The sequence below is a fragment of the Aulonocara stuartgranti genome (assembly GCF_965226115.1).
Source record: "Aulonocara stuartgranti genome assembly, chromosome: 7".
NCBI classification, from domain to species: Eukaryota; Metazoa; Chordata; class Actinopteri; order Cichliformes; family Cichlidae; genus Aulonocara; species Aulonocara stuartgranti.
This window is the reverse complement of record NC_138945.1, coordinates 15,097,496-15,114,957: the sequence shown is the minus strand read 5'-3', so window position 1 is coordinate 15,114,957 and position 17,462 is coordinate 15,097,496. Positions and strand designations below refer to the sequence as shown.

The window sequence follows — 17,462 nt, the reverse complement described above, 5'->3', positions numbered from 1 at the left end:
GTGGACACTAGAGAAATCACAAATCCAGAAGTACTGAAAATGGATAATTCTGTACTTTTCATTGGTCATGTTGACTTTAAAACAAGAAATGTTAGCTAAAGCTTCAAATATAATCTGGATTTTGTCCCAATTTGAGGAACTGACATAAACAATAATGTCACAATTACTAATCTGTGCCCAAACAAATTTGCTTTTTATGCAGTTAAATAAGTACAGTGTTCTGAAATGAATAGTTTAGGTTTAAAAAAGCTACTTCTAAGATTTGGTGGTGTTAAATCCAATTGGCAAACGTCCACATTTTTACATGTTTATGAATCAAATTTCAAACACGCATTTTTGTTATGAGATTTTCCACATACAGATTTTTAGTTTTAGTTTTTTAACATGTATGAAAATATGTCCTCAAGTCCTAAAGCAATTAATATACCTTGAAAGAATTTTTTTCTTCAATGTATATTAAGTAAGCAAACATATAAATGCAGTGGAGTATGAATAAGCATAGAAAAAAAAATTAAATGCAAGACGCAAAAATGTACTTGAGCTTCATTAGATTTCACCACTTTTGGACAGGTTTTTAAAGGTTCCTTCACACATCTAATGAACATGTGATCGACTCACTCCACATATTCATCCATCATTCAGGGCTGATTTACCCCTCCTAATACAAGTCAATACATGCCGCTGTGGAGTCAGGAGGACTTGTGGAGGTATTGAGATGTGGATCGTCAGGACATCGACTTTGGATTCGGTCGGTTCACCCGAGGACTGACAGACAGGGTAAGTGGTCTTCTCGCTCTTTACCTTGCATGCGACATTGACTTCTCTGTCTGGTTAATGGTTTTCTGTAGAGGCAGGTCGAGTGCAGTTTGTTTCCAGGCCGTGGAAATGTTGCGTGTCACGGTTTGTCATCAGTCATCACGGACGTGTTGATAAGTCCCGTCAGTTTGCCTGCATCTCTTCCAGTTGGCAGGTAGGCTACTTGTTGGCAGATCGTTTTCCCCGCCCTTGTCTTACACTGAGTTACACCTCATATATCCACGTGGCAGGCTTAGATAATGTGTTTTGCCTTGTAAAAATGCTGACCTTTGTAACTGATGATTGGTGCATCCTCGCGGTTTTTCCCTTTTTCATATTGTTTTTCTGTGCTTGGACACAAAGACCTGCTGTTTGCACTAATCGCGTGCAAATGGAAGCAACTTTTCTGACCTCATTACGGAGATAAGTCAAGTGATGAGGGCCGTGGGGATGCTTCAACAAGTGATAATGGATTTGTGAGTCTGAGGTCTGGAAAGTTCTGTATTAATAGTACAAGTGCTGCATCTCGTTAAAACCAATTAAAATGATATTAAGGTGAGTATGTGATCTTTCATCAACATGCAGCTACGCTTGCTAACCAAAATTTGCTCATATAGCATGTTTTTATATCAGAGAGAGGCAACTGGAAAAGGCATGTATATGCTTTTTTTAGTTAACCGGCCATTCAAAGCACATTAGGGCTTTAATGTACACACTTTAACCTATTTATCCACATCACACCCAAGCCCATTTGAAATCACCACTTAACCAAGCATGAATAGCTTTGGACTGAGGGAGGAAGCCAGGAACCCATACGAGCACAACAGCCACTAGAGGGCAACCCCTGTGGTTGAGTAAAGACTCCCAGTCCTATGGAAAACACCTGCATCATGTTATTCTGTTACTGGACACTAATTAGCAAATGTGTGTGTCTGTTAATTGTTTATGAATACAGCCAGCATTAGCTAACGACTTTGCCCTCTCCTTTTCAAATGTTAATATCTGCCTTTAAAAAAAAACTAGTACTGAAACTCTAACATTGAAACCTCAGAATGCAGAGTATATAGAGGCCTTGACTCATTTAGCAATAAGAGACCATAGAAAGTCTGATTTGTTCTGTGGCTTGACGTGACAATGGGCGAAATAAGGCACTAGTGATACAAAGTGGCCAGGTCCTGAGTTAAGTTTTCCTCAGCTGTAAAGCGAGGGACTGTAGTGACTACCAATGACATTGAAGAATATGGTTGATTGAGTCATGACCAGTGTTGGGACTAACGCGTTATTAAGTAACGCGTTACAGTAACTACGTTATTATTGTGGTAACGAGCACGGTAACTAGTTATTATGCCAAAATCAGGAACGCGTTAGTCGTTACTGGGATTTAGATAGGGTCGTTACTCGTTACTTCGTGTGGTGGCTATCGCGGAGCTTCCACAGATTCAGTAACATTAGCAAGTGGTGGAGGCCAGCAGGTGGATGAAGGAAAGGGGACGCAGAAGGAAAAGAGACCCGAGGCGGCCGCCGGTCCAAGTGTGAACGAACTTCAGGTAAGAAGTTATGACCTGCAGTCTCTCTGGGTCAGATATGAACCAAGTTTAGGTGGAGTTTATTTTCGTTATTCTGACTTTTTCCGTACTGCGTGCTAGCTAGCATGACGGAGTTTCTATACAGCTGGGTGGTGCTATGAAGTTACTGATGTTGAACTTTATTTTGTTCATAAGTTATTAGAGTTGCCAACCGTCCCGTCTGGTATTCAGAGAAAATATTACGCGTTTCTTATTGAGGTGAAAAGGAACAGTTTATCCCGTAATTCAGCTACAATGGAAAAGGCACAAAGCTGGAGTTATTCTGTGTCTTTGCTGCACAGCTGCCTCTTCTTCTTTCATTCTCCCCCCTCCCTCTCCCGTTTCTACTTCAATCATGAAAACTGATCAATGATCAGCTGATCGGCTCTCTTGTTTGTTTATCGCTCACTTTGCGCCGAAAGAGGAAACCAGGGGATGTCGCGCTAAACAACAGCAGCACATTTAAGCTTGATCAGCTGTTGTTAGAATTTATTTAATATTAATTTCTAGTATCAGCTGATGTTTGCTGGAGCCACAGCTGCAAAAAAGCTGCTGGTCATGATATCGTTTGGTTATTTGGTGAGAGGGAAACATGAAGATGAAACCAGGAGATGTCCTTACTGGATCATCAGAGCTGAACAGGTGATGGAGAAACAGGTTTACCTTTTAGGTGACATGAATGAGTTGAAGGGAAGTTATGAACTGTTTCTGAGAGACAAATAACACCAGGATCCTTTTTTAGGTAGCTGACAGCTGGTAACTGTGCAGGTGCGGGTCTAGCAAAGTGTTGCCAGGGGGCCAGGTAGGGCATTAACAGGGAAAGGGGGGCACAAAGAAATACTTTTCTTTCTTATTCTCATTTAAAATGTCTCGCTTTTAAAAAATAATTATCTGAATCTTACAACAAACGATTGATAGATTGATGCATATATACCATCAAAACAGTGAACATCACTGTCACAACAGTGTTTGTTTTCATTCAAAGGCTTTATGATTTTTCCTATAATGGTGGGCCAGTCTCTAGTCAAAATGCCCGGGCCAATTTTCCCAGTCCCAGTCCAGCCCTGTATGCAGCTCATCTGCAGTCTGGTGTTGCCTACATCTTCCTATTCAGAAGGCAGAATTTCTGAGTTCTGAGTACAATCGAAAGCACCACGACTGCAGTTTTTGTGTTGGATGTAAAAGGCGCGCATGACGCTGTGACGTAGGCTAGAATCATGGCAGCAGTCAATGACGGTCCAGGCGTGGGATTTCTCTCGTGGAAATATGCATTATACATTATACATTATATTTTCCCTTCTATTGGTAGGTGGCACAGTGCACTTGTGGCAAGTAAGCAAGCTAGAAGACTGGCAAAGTTATGGAAGAAACACATTAACAAGAGAACTCTGAGTAAAACCAAAGTTACTTTCCCTAGTAACTAGTTACTTTGAAAGTAACGAGTAACTTGAAGTAACTGAGTTACTTTTGAGAGAAGTAACTAGTAATGTAACTAAGTTACTATTTTAAAGTAACTTACCCAACACTGGTCATGACAGGGTGGTAAACACATTAGAGGAACACAAGCTGTCAAAGCAATAAAGCAATGCGCAGTGACTGAATTGCTTCCTGTGTAGAAGAACCTTACAACCAACAGGTGCACCTTTATATACGGTTGATACTTTTAACTGAAATGCAGTATAGAGCTAGTCTCTCTTGACCATGATATGAACGGAGTGGAAAACTAAGACAAGTGTCTCAAAGATGCTATAAGGCTCCTTTTGAGATTACTGCTCATTGTGAATGATCTCAAAAATATTTAAACATGACAAATTTATTGCACAATGTAAATTCTAGAAACGTAATTATTCTTTCTTCGGTTACATGGACAGTGCTAAATCCAATATGGTATTACAGGCTGAAGTTTTTGCTACCTGGCTGAGACTTCCGGTTTCATGTTAGTACTCGCAAGGTACCCCAAAAGTATGAATTTGTGGAGTAGTTGTTGTTGTTTTTCACTTTTGCACTGCCCCTGTCTGCAACAGTGAGTGTTAACCTTAGAAGTAGTTATCAGTTAATATAAATCAATCAACACACCAACCTGATGACATCACATTCTGTACTAAGAAACTCGTGTTTCTTAAATCCAGCTTCAAAGATTTACATACAAAATACAATACTACTGCTTAAAAGTAAATACAGTGGCTTGCAAAAGTATTCGGCCCCCTTGAACTTTGCCACATTTTGTCACATTACAGCCACAAACATGAATCAATTTTATTGGAATTCCACGTGAAAGACCAACACAAAGTGGTGCACACGTGAGAAGTGGAACGAAAATCAGACATGATTCCAAACATTTTTTACAAATAAATAACTGCAAAGTGGGGTGGGCGTAATTATTCGGCTCCCTTTGGTCTGAGTGCAGTCAGTTGCCCATAGACATTGCCTGATGAGTGCTAATGACTAAATAGAGTGCACCTGTGTGTAATCTAATGTCAGTACAAATACAGCTGCTCTGTGACGGCCTCAGAGGTTGTCTAAGAGAATATTGGGAGCAACAACACCATGAAGTCCAAAGAACACACCAGACAGGTCAGGGATAAAGTTATTGAGAAATTTAAAGCAGGCTTAGGCTACAAAAAGATTTCCCAAGCCTTGAACATCCCACGGAGCACTGTTCAAGCGATCATTTAGAATTGGAAGGAGTATGGCACAACTGTAAACCTACCAAGACAAGGCCGTCCACCTAAACTCACAGGCCGAACAAGGAGAGCGCTGATCAGAAATGCAGCCAAGAGGCCCATGGTGACTCTGGACGAGCTGCAGAGATCTACAGCTCAGGTGGGGGAATCTGTCCATAGGACAACTATTAGTCGTGCACTGCACAAAGTTGGCCTTTATGGAAGAGTGGCAAGAAGAGAGCCATTGTTAACAGAAAAAGCATAAGAAGTCCCGTTTGCAGTTTGCCACAAGCCATGTGGGGGACGCAGCAAACATGTGGAAGAAGGTGCTCTGGTCAGATGAGACCAGAATGGAACTTTTTGTCCAAAATGCAAAACGCTATGTGTGGCGGAAAACTAACACTGCACATCACTCTGAACACACCATCCTCACTGTCAAATATGGTGGTGGCAGCATCATGCTCTGGGGGGGCTTCTCTTCAGCAGGGACAGGGAAGCTGGTCAGAGTTGATGGGAAGATGGATGGAGCCAAATACAGGGCGATCTTGGAAGAAAACCTCTTGGGGTCTGCAAAAGACTTGAGACTGGGGTGAAGGTTCACCTTCCAGCGGGACAATGACCCTAAACATAAAGCCAGGGCAACAATGGAACGGTTTAAAACAAAACATATCCATGTGTTAGTCAAAGTCCAGATCTAAATCCAATCAAGAATCTGTGGCAAGATCTGAAAACTGCTGTTCACAAACGCTGTCCATCTAATCTGACTGAGCTGGAGCTGTTTTGCAAAGAAGAATGGGCAAAGATTTCAGTCTCTAGATGTGCAAAGCTGGTAGAGACAAACCCTACAAGACTGGCAGCTGTAATTGCAGCAAAAGGTGGTTCTACAAAGTATTGACTCAGGGGGCTGAATAATTACGCACACCCCACTTTGCAGTTATTTATTTGTAGAAAATGTTTGGAATCATGTCTGATTTTCGTTCCACTTCTCACGTGTGCACCACTTTGTGTTGGTCTTTCACGTGGAATTCTAATAAAATTGATTCATGTTTGTGGCTGTAATGTGACAAAATGTGGCAAAGTTCAAGGGGGCCGAATACTTTTGCAACCCACTGTATGTTCTTGGTTTGCTTCTTGTTAGCAAATGGCTTCCCTAAATTGGATCAGCCCACTCTCGTTGGTTAGAAAGACTGGTTACAGCAGTTAAAGAAACCATGGACATTTTAGCAAAGGTTAGCTATAGTATCAGCCTCTGGTGCGTTTCTAATAAAAGACGAGCTCAGATAGAAACACCCACCCCGAAACAATGTCACTGGCATAAAATTTGCATACTGATGTGACACACACCGTTGGAAAGTATGGTATAGCGTGCCATCCAAGAGCTGTGACATACCACTGTGGAACTGACATATGCCACCGTGCAGTGACTGACATGCTGCTATCAGCTTTTCAATCTTGAGGCTTTTTTTTAAGACCATTAATTTTACTGAAAACCACTTTAGTCTTTTTAAATTTAAATCAACTTTTCTGGCTTCCAGCAACATACGAGCCCTCCCACCCTCTCAGGCCTTTGCTGTCTCTTTCTATAACACATCTTTTAGGTGATGGAGGAAGTCTCTCTGTCACAATGTGCTCGCTATTCCTTCCAGGAGAGGATTGATGTGTCTCCCATCTCTGTGACTGACAGACTACATAAACAGCTAAATGTGTTCCTCAGAGCTGTCTGGCAGAAACCTGCACCCCACCCTCCACCCCCCTCCTGCACAGGCAGAGGCTGTACTCACACTGATGTCCTGGGGGCCTGTGAGGGACGACGAGGCCGGGGGCTGGCACTGTTCTTAAACGCCTACACCAACCATGTAGATACACAGTGTGCAAGCTGCTATTCTGAGCGCTGCATATAATTTGGCGTTACGTCCTCATGGCATTAACTTGTAATCTTAATTAATTCATGAGCATTTGGACACATTTTGTAAGCATGTGTGATGTTTCCAGCGATATATCACACAGCAAGTGTGTAATCGCCGCTTTGTGATGCCCAGAAGGGAGAAAAAAGGGATGAAGCCAAATTATGAAATGCAGTTATACACCTAATTTTATTCTATATTAACTCATTTCCTGAGAGGAACAGAGTGAAACGATGCACTTCTTACACTCATTTCTCCTCCATTTTTACACTTCTTCAATTTGTGTTTGCTCAAATCCTGTAGGTGAAGGAGCAGGACGCTGCTTCCATCTGCTGGTAACAGTTATGTACATTCGTCCAGAAAAGAAATGCAGGACTTCCACTGTAATGAGAACACAAGCCGTCTTTTATCCTGCAGTCATCTGAATTTGACTGTGATATTGTGATGTCTAAGCATGCAAATTCAGAGAGCATCTTCACCAAACTGCACGCTACAAATAGAGAAAAGAAATACACCGGAGATGTCTCCAGGGAATACTAATGAGTGGTGGATGTAAACACATAACTACATAATGGGGGAATCCAGTTTACAGCTGGATATTGCACAATGAACCTGTTAATGTACATGTAGCTGGACTGTGGATTAGAACGGCCAGAAAACCAAGCCATGTTCACAAATGTCACCAGGAAAAGTCAGACAGGCTAGGTATGACAAAAAAAATTCTTAAAAAAGAAAACTCATTTAATACTGGCTGTCTACACCTTAAAAGTTGTCCTTCTGTAACACTGCACTGCCTCCCAGCACAGAGGCTGTTATTAGATTAGGCTGGAAGTCCTGGTCTGACTCCTTGCATGTATGAATTTCCAGTAAAGGCTGGATCTTCTCCAGCGTGCACGATGGCATGACAACAACCATGGACGGTATAAAAGATGGACTGCACTGTGACGTCACTAATTACTTAATTACTTAATTAATTACTTAATTACAAGTTCTGACTCTTAGAATGACCATAATTGACTAAGTAAAATGGATGTTTATTAAACTTATCAGTAAAGCGCTTACTGAGGTCAGAACAGTCGGGTGTTTTCTACAGGACTGGAAGACTTTGTTCAACCGTAGGTGTTCCCCTCTAGTGGCTGGGAGGTGCTTTGCTTTGGCTTCAGTTTTCCAGACCTGCAAACTGCTGAAAGTCAGCTTGTTAAATGGCAGCAATTTATCCTTTTTGCTGACTGTCCTCCATCAAGCGCCTCACACAATTACAGCAGAACTGTGCTTTGACAGTTTGTGCTTTGACCCTGAGGTACACCACTCTGTGAAAGGCCAGCATACTCCTGGTCCCTCACCTGACCTTGTGTACCTGCTGGTTCGGTCTTTGCCTGAGAACCAGCTCTGATCATCAGATCACAAATGGCCTCTTTTAATGTATATGCTGATAATTCGTTTTCAAATGCTGGATTAAATGTTTCTATATATGATTCTGTTTTTACCTGTTCTTCTAAATTTGAGAATCACCAGTTTAATCACGTGACTGAATGATGTGGCTGTGGCTCAGGTGGAGTAGGTCCTCAACTAATTAGAAGGTTGATGGTTCAACCCTCTGCTGGTCCAGTCTGCATGCCAAGTTATCCTTGGCAAGACACTAAACCCTGAGTAACTTCCAGTGCCTTCACTGGGGTGTCAATGTGAGATAGAAAGTGCTAAGGTGAAGGAAAAATGTACTTTTATCAATGAATCAGGCTTAAAGCTCCATATAAGAACCAGATCATCAATCATTTGATCATCTGGACATGACGAAAAGGCCTAAGAATTCATTTCTGAGTTTCCCAAGATGAAAACACAGCAGGACACACAGGGCAGTAAATGCATCTTTTTTTTCCTGATTTTATTTTGCACACTTTTTACTGTACAATCAATTTCAGACTTTTTTCTTATCTTTACAAAGTAAAAAAAAACTGAATCTGTTTCAAAAAATAAACTGTTGATTTTTAATATGTAGTTTAAATATTTTTGCATAAAGGAATACACATTAAAATGAGAACTCCAGTACAGTCTAGCTTTCTACTGATCAATATTATACAGTGTAACACACTTGTTCCTTCACACGTTTCATAATACTTTTATTGACACATGGAGATATATATATATATATATATATATATATATATATTTATGAGTGGGACACATGAGGAGACACATGTCATGCTGTGTTTAGACGACGACCTGTAGAATTTCGACAGTGTTTGTGAGTTTGTGTTGGGGACAGTCTGACTTATTACGGCCTCCTTTCTCTGCTGCGCTCGTTTTGTCGCCGTGTTCGGGCTGGCCGCTCTGTTGGTGGCCAAATTCAAAGCTGATCCTGAGCTCTCCCACGTGACAGCGAGGGAGAACGTCTGGGATCCAGTCAATCACAAACGGGCAGGCCTCCTTCTGATCTGCTGCTCCTGCTCGAGAAACAGCAGTGTAAACATGGCTGTGCAGGCTGACTTCAGGTGTAAAAGAAGAAAAACTAAAGAAAGAAAGAAAAGTTACTCACCGACTTTGAGGAAGGTGCGGAGCTCCATTGGTCGTATCGCCTGCGGCCGATCTGACTTGCATCCTTCTAGTGATTCCAACTCAGGCGGAGGCTCGGGGCAGCGAAAATGTGAGTACGAACCGTCTGCGTTTTTCACAAAACTCTGAGTGACCTCCAGCGGCAGCTGTTGGGCAAGACAAGAAGAAAGAGGTACGAAGTTGTAAGAAGAGGTCTGGGGTCTGCCAAAAAAACCACTAATGAAGATCTTTCATGAAAGAAATGCTGTGTGATTTTTTTTATTTATAGATGCGAGCGTTTACCTCAGGAGTGTCAAAGATGCGTTTGACCTGCATCAGATTGGTGATGTGCCAGGTGTACTTGGAGTAAGAGGTCTGAGGAAGTCCATCGTTTCTCACAAATGCTGACATTCACACAAATAAGACAGAGACAGAGAGAGAGAGACGTATCACATAAGTATGAATTTTTGGGCTTGTTTAGCTGGAAGTACCCAGATTCACAGGAGACATTCACAGTTACTGCAAAGGGTTACAAGAGGAGTAACGAGGCGATGAAGGCAGACTTACTACATTTCATTTTTTGAGTATTTTCTTTTCTCTTTAATGATTTGTGAGATGATAAAAATGACCTCCATTGGCTTGAAACTTAAAACCATTTGCAAGGTTTTTGCGTGGCTGTGTTACGATGGTTCATGAGTCACTAGTTTAATATCTGCCATTGTGCTGTAATTTGTAAGATTATCAAGTACTTTCTGGGTGACGAACCAGAACGTCGCTGACATAGTTTGCATCACAATTCACAGGTTACTGCCTGTAAAATGATCATTATGATCTTAAGCACAATTTGAGCAAAGACCCGTTACATGATAATTGTGTGCACCTAAATTCAGACATCACTCTGTTCTGAAGTAGCGAATCTTGTGACTTGTGAGCACACGGACACCTCAACCTGGGATAAGCTCATTGGTTCTTTTCCAGGATGAGCTACATGATGAGCTCAGCTGTGTGGTTTTGATTTCTGTCTTACTTAAAGCCTAATATGTTCCCACCTGTTGTGAAGTTAGGCAGTCTCCTCTTCTTGGATCCGAGCGACAGACGCTGCTGCAGAGCGTTGAAGAACTCCTGAGGAATGTGGTAGACCAGAGGCTCTGGCTTCCCTGATGGGGAAAAAAAGAAACAGTTTTTTTTCTGTGCGCAGTGAGAAATTTAAAGCCTGTCATGTTGCAGAAACATGTACTGTGATCAAGTTCCATACCATAGTACCATATCACCCCAGACTGCAAGCTTACTTGCAGTCTGGGGTGATATGCAAGTAATCACCCCAGACTGATTACTTTCTACCTTTAAATCTACCTTAGGAGATTTAAAGGTAGAATGGGAAAGCCTCCCCCATTCTACTTCTTCTCTCTGTTAAAAGGAAGTTCTTCCTCCCTACTGTCGCCAAATGCTTGCTCATTAGGGAGTCATCTGATTGTTGGGGTTTTCTCTCTCTCTTACTGTAGGGCAGTGGTTCTTAACCTGGGTTCGATCGAACCCTAGGGGTTCGGTGAGTCGATCTCAGGGGTTCGGCAGAGCCTCCGCCGTGACATGCACGGCTCATTTTGTGCACCAGTAAAAAACATATCTATTTTATTTTATTTTATTTTTCACTAAAGAGGGGTTCAGTGACTGCACATATGAAACTGGTGGGGTTCGGCACCTCCAACAAGGTTAAGAACCACTGCTGTAGGGTCTTTACCCAAAGTGCCTTTAATTGACTGTTGTTGTGACTTGGCGCTATATAACTAATAGTGAATTAAACTGTCGATGTAAACACAGTCGATGTAGAGAGTTTGTATGTTTTCACTGAATAAATTAAATAAAATGGGGACCACTGAATGGCTACCCTGAGGTACCCCTGAGCAAGGTACCGTCCCTACACACTGCTCCCCGGGCGCTGGATTGGCTGTCCACTGCTTCAATAGAGTGAATGGGCGAAATGCAAAGAATAATTTCCCCCAGGGATCAATAAAGTATTCTGATTCTGATTATTAAATTACATAAAAATTAATTAAATCGTTTAATTTTGTTTTACAGCTCTGCAATAAGCAACTAGAAACTGCTATTTTCATCAAAAGCAGAATAATATTTGTGTTTTGTTACTACAACTGTGTGCTCCCCAGTTCCTCAATTTAAAATGTGTTAACAGCGTGTTTGCGCTGCCCCCTGGTGGTTAAATACAGCAAGTACAGCATATTTAACAATTAAACGAGTGAACCATTCCAAATAAAGGTTCTTTGCGTCATTAATTTTTAATAATCTGTTATGTTGTTCATGTTGATAACTTGGAAATACATTTTTGTTGTTGTGATTTGCTTCTTACTGATTTATGGTTTCACTGGATGTAAAGTAACTAAAACATTTATGAATTATGATCAAAAATGTGACAGAGCAACATGGAAGACCCGGCGCAATTATTGGTTAAAAAAGTGAAAGGAGGGTGAAAGTGTTTATTAAGTGTTGGCTAAAGTTTCGTATAATGAGATACTATCTCTGTATCTGACTTTATCTCATTGTATATCTGCATAGTGACAATAAAGACATTCTATTCTACAAGGAAATGAATAAGAAGTCTCTGTGAGACAAAAACTCAGGCTTCAGTCTGCTCCAAACACTATGTTTCAAGAACTTTTTTCTACTCGTGGCTCGGTATGATGTCAAACATGAGGATATTTTCTATGTAAAAGTCTCCATTGTACCACCGGAGACAGGTGACACTACTCTCAAAGACGCAAGATTTCATGGCCTAATTTGTTGAAAATACTTTCGTTTTAGTGCTTGAATCGTTGTTTCAACTTTACCATCACACTGGTAGTGCATGGCCAGGTGGATCCTCTCTGTGATACTCGCCAGCCACTGATGAAAGCCCATCGTCACCGTATGCTCATCCACGGCCTGAGTGCTCCCTGAGACATACAAATATTTAGTCTTCAAATCAGATTAAAAAAGAATCCAGACATTTTCCTGAACTAAATGTTAGAATATGCTACAACTGTTATAGTATCTTCTGTGTTCTTTTTGAACAGTGGATCGGGGTAAGTGCTGCAAGATTAGATAGATGAAATGACAACCACAGAGAGAGACGTCTGAGGAGATTTAAGGTTCTTTAACAGACACACACAAGAGAGGTGGAAAGGCTCCAGTGGTGAGACAAGGCAAGGAGGTAGCACCTGGAGCCTTCGGCCCACCAGCACCAGGGGCTTTCCTGTGACCAGCTTTCCTTGGGCAAGAGGCCGACACTCCCTCCTTCCCCACCCCAGAGAGAGAAGCCACTGAGAGGGCTTCACAGAGGCAGCAGGAAATGACAGAGAAAGATAAGACAGGAAGAGAAGTGAGGACAACAGCAGATTTAGAGCAACATCGATGAGCACAATGATTTGTGCTCAGTTTTTCAGAAAGAATTACGATCAAACCACCAGAGACAGATTCATCCAGGTGAAGCTTCTTGGCTCTGGGATGAGAGCCGACGGGTTCAGCCTGCTGCAGAGGTTTCTCACAGGGACTGATTGTTCTACCCAAAACTTTTTGCTGCAAGCCTGAAAGGAAAACCACAAGGAGAGGGACATGCTAAGACATGTGATCAAGCATGAAGGAACAGTTGGCTGAGCTGCATTTGTGGCCAAGAGTAAAGCCGTAAGCTGGTCTGTGGTGCTTTTTATACATCTAGATTGTTTTGGTGTTAGAAACCCAGTCTTGGAGACATCTGCTTTCTCTTGACTATGCTTAAGTTAAATGGCACTTGGAAAAAAAAAAAAGCATAATGAGGGGCTTTTTCTTGTGACAGAGTGACACAACCAAGCCATGCTCAAAGTCTTCTCCCATTCTGATGCCCAGTTTGAATGTCATCAAGTCACCTTCGCTGAGTCACTGCCATATGATTGGCTGATCAGACAGTTTGTGTTATAGAGCAGTTGAACAGGTGTACTTCTGAACAACTGAAATATATGGATATTTCTTCACTACTACAAGTCGAGCCTTCTGGTTTCATTGCATTGCAGAAAGGCAGACATACCCACAGCTCAGGGCAACTCACACCAAAACAATCAGAAATGATTAAAAAAAAAAAAAAAAAAAAAGCATTACAGGTCAGAGAAAAATGTGTAACTCTGATTTTCGCCAAGTCTCTTAGTAAACATCATGTGCATGTACATTCAATTGCTGTTTTTTTAAACAGTATTCCTCTGCAGCCCTCCAAAATGACAGGTTATTATCACTAATATATGTATGTGTGTATCTTTTTGCTTGTTGAGAAGTTTCATAAATAAAGAGACTGGATTCAGTATTCTTGTCTGACAACACTTGAGTACTAATGTAATCCCAGTCTGCTGCCAGGTTCTGTCGAAACTGGTTGAAATCAGCTGGGTTGCCGTACCGCTGGAGGCGTAGTTGAGGAAAGCTGAAAACTCTGAGGCCAGCTTCTCGTCGCTTGCAAATGCACACACGCAGGCAAAGAAGTGAAGGCAGGGCTGCAAAGTGAAAGAGCTGGGAGGCAGCTGAGAGCCGCCTGCTCCGTCCACGCCGGCTTTATTTCTTCTCGTGTTAACCTGGCAGGCACAGTGAAAAATGCTTCTCTCGCTCTTCAAAGCCTCTGATGACGGCCCCCCTGCGCCTACAGTCAGATGCAGCAGCCCCAGTGGATGGTGTGAGTCCGTGTGACACTTCACCACCAGCGTGTCTTTAGAAACGCGCTGCACCAGGGGCCCCGGAGACTCCGTGGCCAGCCGCCACAGCTCTTCTTTGACTTGATCTGAGGCCTTCAAACCCTCCAGGACTGAACTTTTGAACGTCAGTGGGGTGGCACAGCTGCGACACTCTATGGCTTGTTTGATGTGGACACAGAGGCTCTCGGAGGACTGTTTGGCTGCAGGTGACTCGCCCTGATTCGATCTTTGACCCTGTTTGCAGGAAGGCAAAAAGCAGCGGCCCAGGTTGATGCGGGTGAGCAGGGTGGGGCCATCCCCAGTGGCGATCGCAGTATCCGTGGGAACGAGTTCCACAAAGCCACACTGTGTGCCTGTGACTCCTCTTCCCCTGTGACATACCGAGAACACCTGCACACCTCCGCCTGACCCACTGCCCAGGACCCCTTGTCCCTCCTGCTCTTTCCCACCTCTCACCTCACTGTCGATTATAACTTTAACCACCTCCACAGCACATTTCCTGCTGCTTCTGCCCGTGGATGAAGCATTCCGGAGGGACACCCCACAGGCCTTGTTCTTGCAGCTGAGCCCACGGGTGCCGTTGTAGACCCCACACTGAGGACACTTGCGAATACCCCGCAGGGTGGCCCTTCCCAGGTTGGAGAGGAAGGCAGGAGTTGCGGCTGAGGACTTTCTGCTGTCTCTCTGTTTTGCTGCCAGGTTGGCCTGACTGGTTAGAGTCTGTGAAGTGGGGGTTGACAGGACGCTTGAAAAGGAGCAAACTTCAGTTTCCATTGTTTTTAGGAGGACATGAAGGGATTCAAGCCTTAAAAATTTTTAAAAAGAGGGAAAATAAAATAAACACGTGCATTAAGAATAAAGGGAGCTGTGACTAAATGTTACCAGTAAAACAGTATTTTTGATTTATAATAGTATGAAACTTTAATTGAAATAACACTCAGCCTTATTCATTCTACTATCTACATTGCTTTTTTTAAAGTGCTTTATCATATTTCTGTTTAACCGCTACAGCACCTCTCTATAAACAAACCTCCTATCTTACATATGGTCTTTACGTGTGTGAATGTCCAAACTACCTATAATCTGCCTCTTTTGGTCAAATCCAGCTCAACTCAAACCTCCAAAATCGTCTCGACCGTCGCCATTGCTCCTTACATCCCGACACCCGCATTGCGCCTGTAACGACACTCCCTATTGGCCGGAGACGATCACGTGGTGTAGAAAGGCGGGGACAGAGCGGTTGACTAGAGCTCAGGGCTCTGGGAGGGGACGGCCTCAGGAGCATTGGCTCATGGGGGCTGTAGTTATTTTGAACTGTCGGGTGGACGTCTGTGACGCTTGTGTTGATGAGGCTTTTTATGTTGTTTTGTTGATCATGTTGGTTTTCACATGAAATTAAAGTGCGCCAAATATTTATTAAAGTCCACTTAAAAATATATAGCAAGTGTGTGTTTTAAGGTATATTTTATTTTGTTGTATAGCTTTTTTATGTGTGTGCTTATATATATACATACATATATATATACATACATATATATATATATATATATATATATATACATATATATATATACATACATATATATATATGTATATATATATATGTATATGTATATATATATATGTATATATATATACATATATATATACATATATATATATATATATATATATATATACATATATACATATATATATATATATATATACATATATATATATATATATATACATATATATATATATACATATATACATATATATATACATATATACATATATATATACATATATACATATATATATACATATATATATACATACATATATATATACATACATATATATATATATACATACATATATATATACATACATATATATATATATATATATAGTTAGTTTTTTAATTGGTCTGACAAAAAAGCCAAGGGAGTTTACATGTGCTTCCCATTTTGGTAACTTGCGGATTCAAAATTGCCCATAGGGATGAGTGCAAATGTACACTGATCAGGCATTACATTATGACCACTGACAGGTGAGGTGAATAAGACTGATTATGTATTCATTCATTATTAGAGAGCAAGTGAACTTTTTGTCCTCAAATTTTTATGGGCTAGAAGCAGAAAAAAGTGGAGATATCATCTGAATTTCAGGAGTGGGACCACTCCTCCCTCACCCCCCCTCTGGGCTCCCCTTCACCAATACCTGCTGTTCTCATTTTCATGCCCCCCCCCCCCCATTTTTCCTCTCTTCTCCTCTCTTCCTTTCCTTCATTCACTTCTCATTAGTACATGGGGGTCTGCCCGCCCTAGGAGCCATTGCCAGTCCCCTTCAAGGCCTTCCCCAAACCGCAGCACCAGTTCATACTTCCTCATCCCTCATCGCCCATCGTTACTGAGGATGTGGTCCCAGCTACTGAAATGGGCAAGTGTCAGGATCTTGCGAGTTTGACAAGGGCCAAATTGTGATGACTGTAGACGACTGGGTTAGAACGTCTTAAAAACTGCAACTCTCATGGAGTATTCCCAGTCTGCAGTGGTCAATATGTATCAAAAGGGCTCCAAGGAACAGTGAAGCAGCGACAGGGTCGTTGGTAAACAAAGCTCGCTCATACACGTGTTGTGTATCTATATAAGATCCCATAGTTGACAGTGCATGACAGAGCACAAAAGAAGACATGAAATCTAAAGAATTGTGTGTAAAGCTCTGAGACAGGACTGTATTGAGGCACAGATCTGGGGAATAGTAGCATCAGGCTGTGGGGATGTTTTTTGTCAGCAGTAATTGGGATACTAGTTGGGGTTGGTTGAAAATTTAATTTGATCCATTTTGGAATAAATATGTAACATGACAAAATGTGGAACAAGTGAAGCGCTGGGGATACCTTTTGGATGGATTGTATTGGACTGAGATCTGGTGAATGTGGAGGCTGTGTAAATACAGTGAACTCATTGTCACATTAGAGAAACCAGTTTGAGATGATTTGAGCTTGACATGGTGCACCATCCTGCTTGAAGCTACCATCAGAAGATAGGCATACATTGTGATGTTGAAGCGATGGACATGATCAGCAAAAATACTAGAGTTTTGGTGAGCCTGTGTAAATTATAGCCTCAGTTTGTTAGCTGACAGGAGTGGCCCATGGTGTGGTCTTCTGCTGCTGTAATCCATATACTTCCAAGACTCTGTTGCAAATTCAGATACGTTCTTCTGCAAACCTTGATTGTAACATGGGGTTATTTGAGTTACTGTTGCCCTCCTGTCAGCTCAGAGCAGTCTGACCATTCTCTTCCGACCTCTGTC

At 41.9% G+C, this 17,462-nt stretch overlaps 1 protein-coding gene across 4 annotated transcripts; it reads right to left on the bottom strand.

The window, feature by feature from the left end:
- Positions 1-1,261: 1,261 nt before the first annotated feature.
- cUnh2orf42 (chromosome Un C2orf42 homolog) lies at positions 1,262-15,509 on the bottom strand. 4 transcript variants are annotated; one of them, XM_082541520.1, is made up of 9 exons: positions 15,233-15,508; positions 13,868-14,961; positions 12,912-13,031; positions 12,666-12,776; positions 12,297-12,401; positions 10,506-10,613; positions 9,760-9,860; positions 9,461-9,623; positions 1,263-9,368 (listed from the first exon to the last, which is right to left on the bottom strand). In XM_082541520.1, exons 2-9 carry the CDS (start codon positions 14,928-14,930, stop codon positions 9,136-9,138), a joined length of 2,004 nt encoding a protein of 667 aa, XP_082397646.1. In that variant the 5' UTR covers positions 14,931-14,961; positions 15,233-15,508; the 3' UTR covers positions 1,263-9,135. The 4 variants fall into 4 exon arrangements, with proteins under 4 accessions (XP_082397648.1, XP_082397646.1, XP_082397645.1 ...); XM_082541519.1 differs by having other exon boundaries at positions 12,666-13,031; positions 15,233-15,509; XM_082541521.1 differs by lacking the exon at positions 12,666-12,776 and having other exon boundaries at positions 1,264-9,368; positions 15,233-15,506.
- Between the last annotated feature and the right edge of the window lie 1,953 nt (positions 15,510-17,462).

Coding starts and splice junctions, on each gene's coding strand:
- cUnh2orf42 (XM_082541519.1), bottom strand. CDS start 14,930: ATGGAAACTGAAGTTTGCTCCTTTTCAAGCGTCCTGTCAACCCCCACT. Junction 13,032..13,867: donor CCTCAACTACGCCTCCAGCG/GTACGGCAACCC, acceptor TTTTCCTTTCAG/GCTTGCAGCAAAAAGTTTTG. Junction 9,624..9,759: donor GCATCTTTGACACTCCTGAG/GTAAACGCTCGC, acceptor CTTGCCCAACAG/CTGCCGCTGGAGGTCACTCA.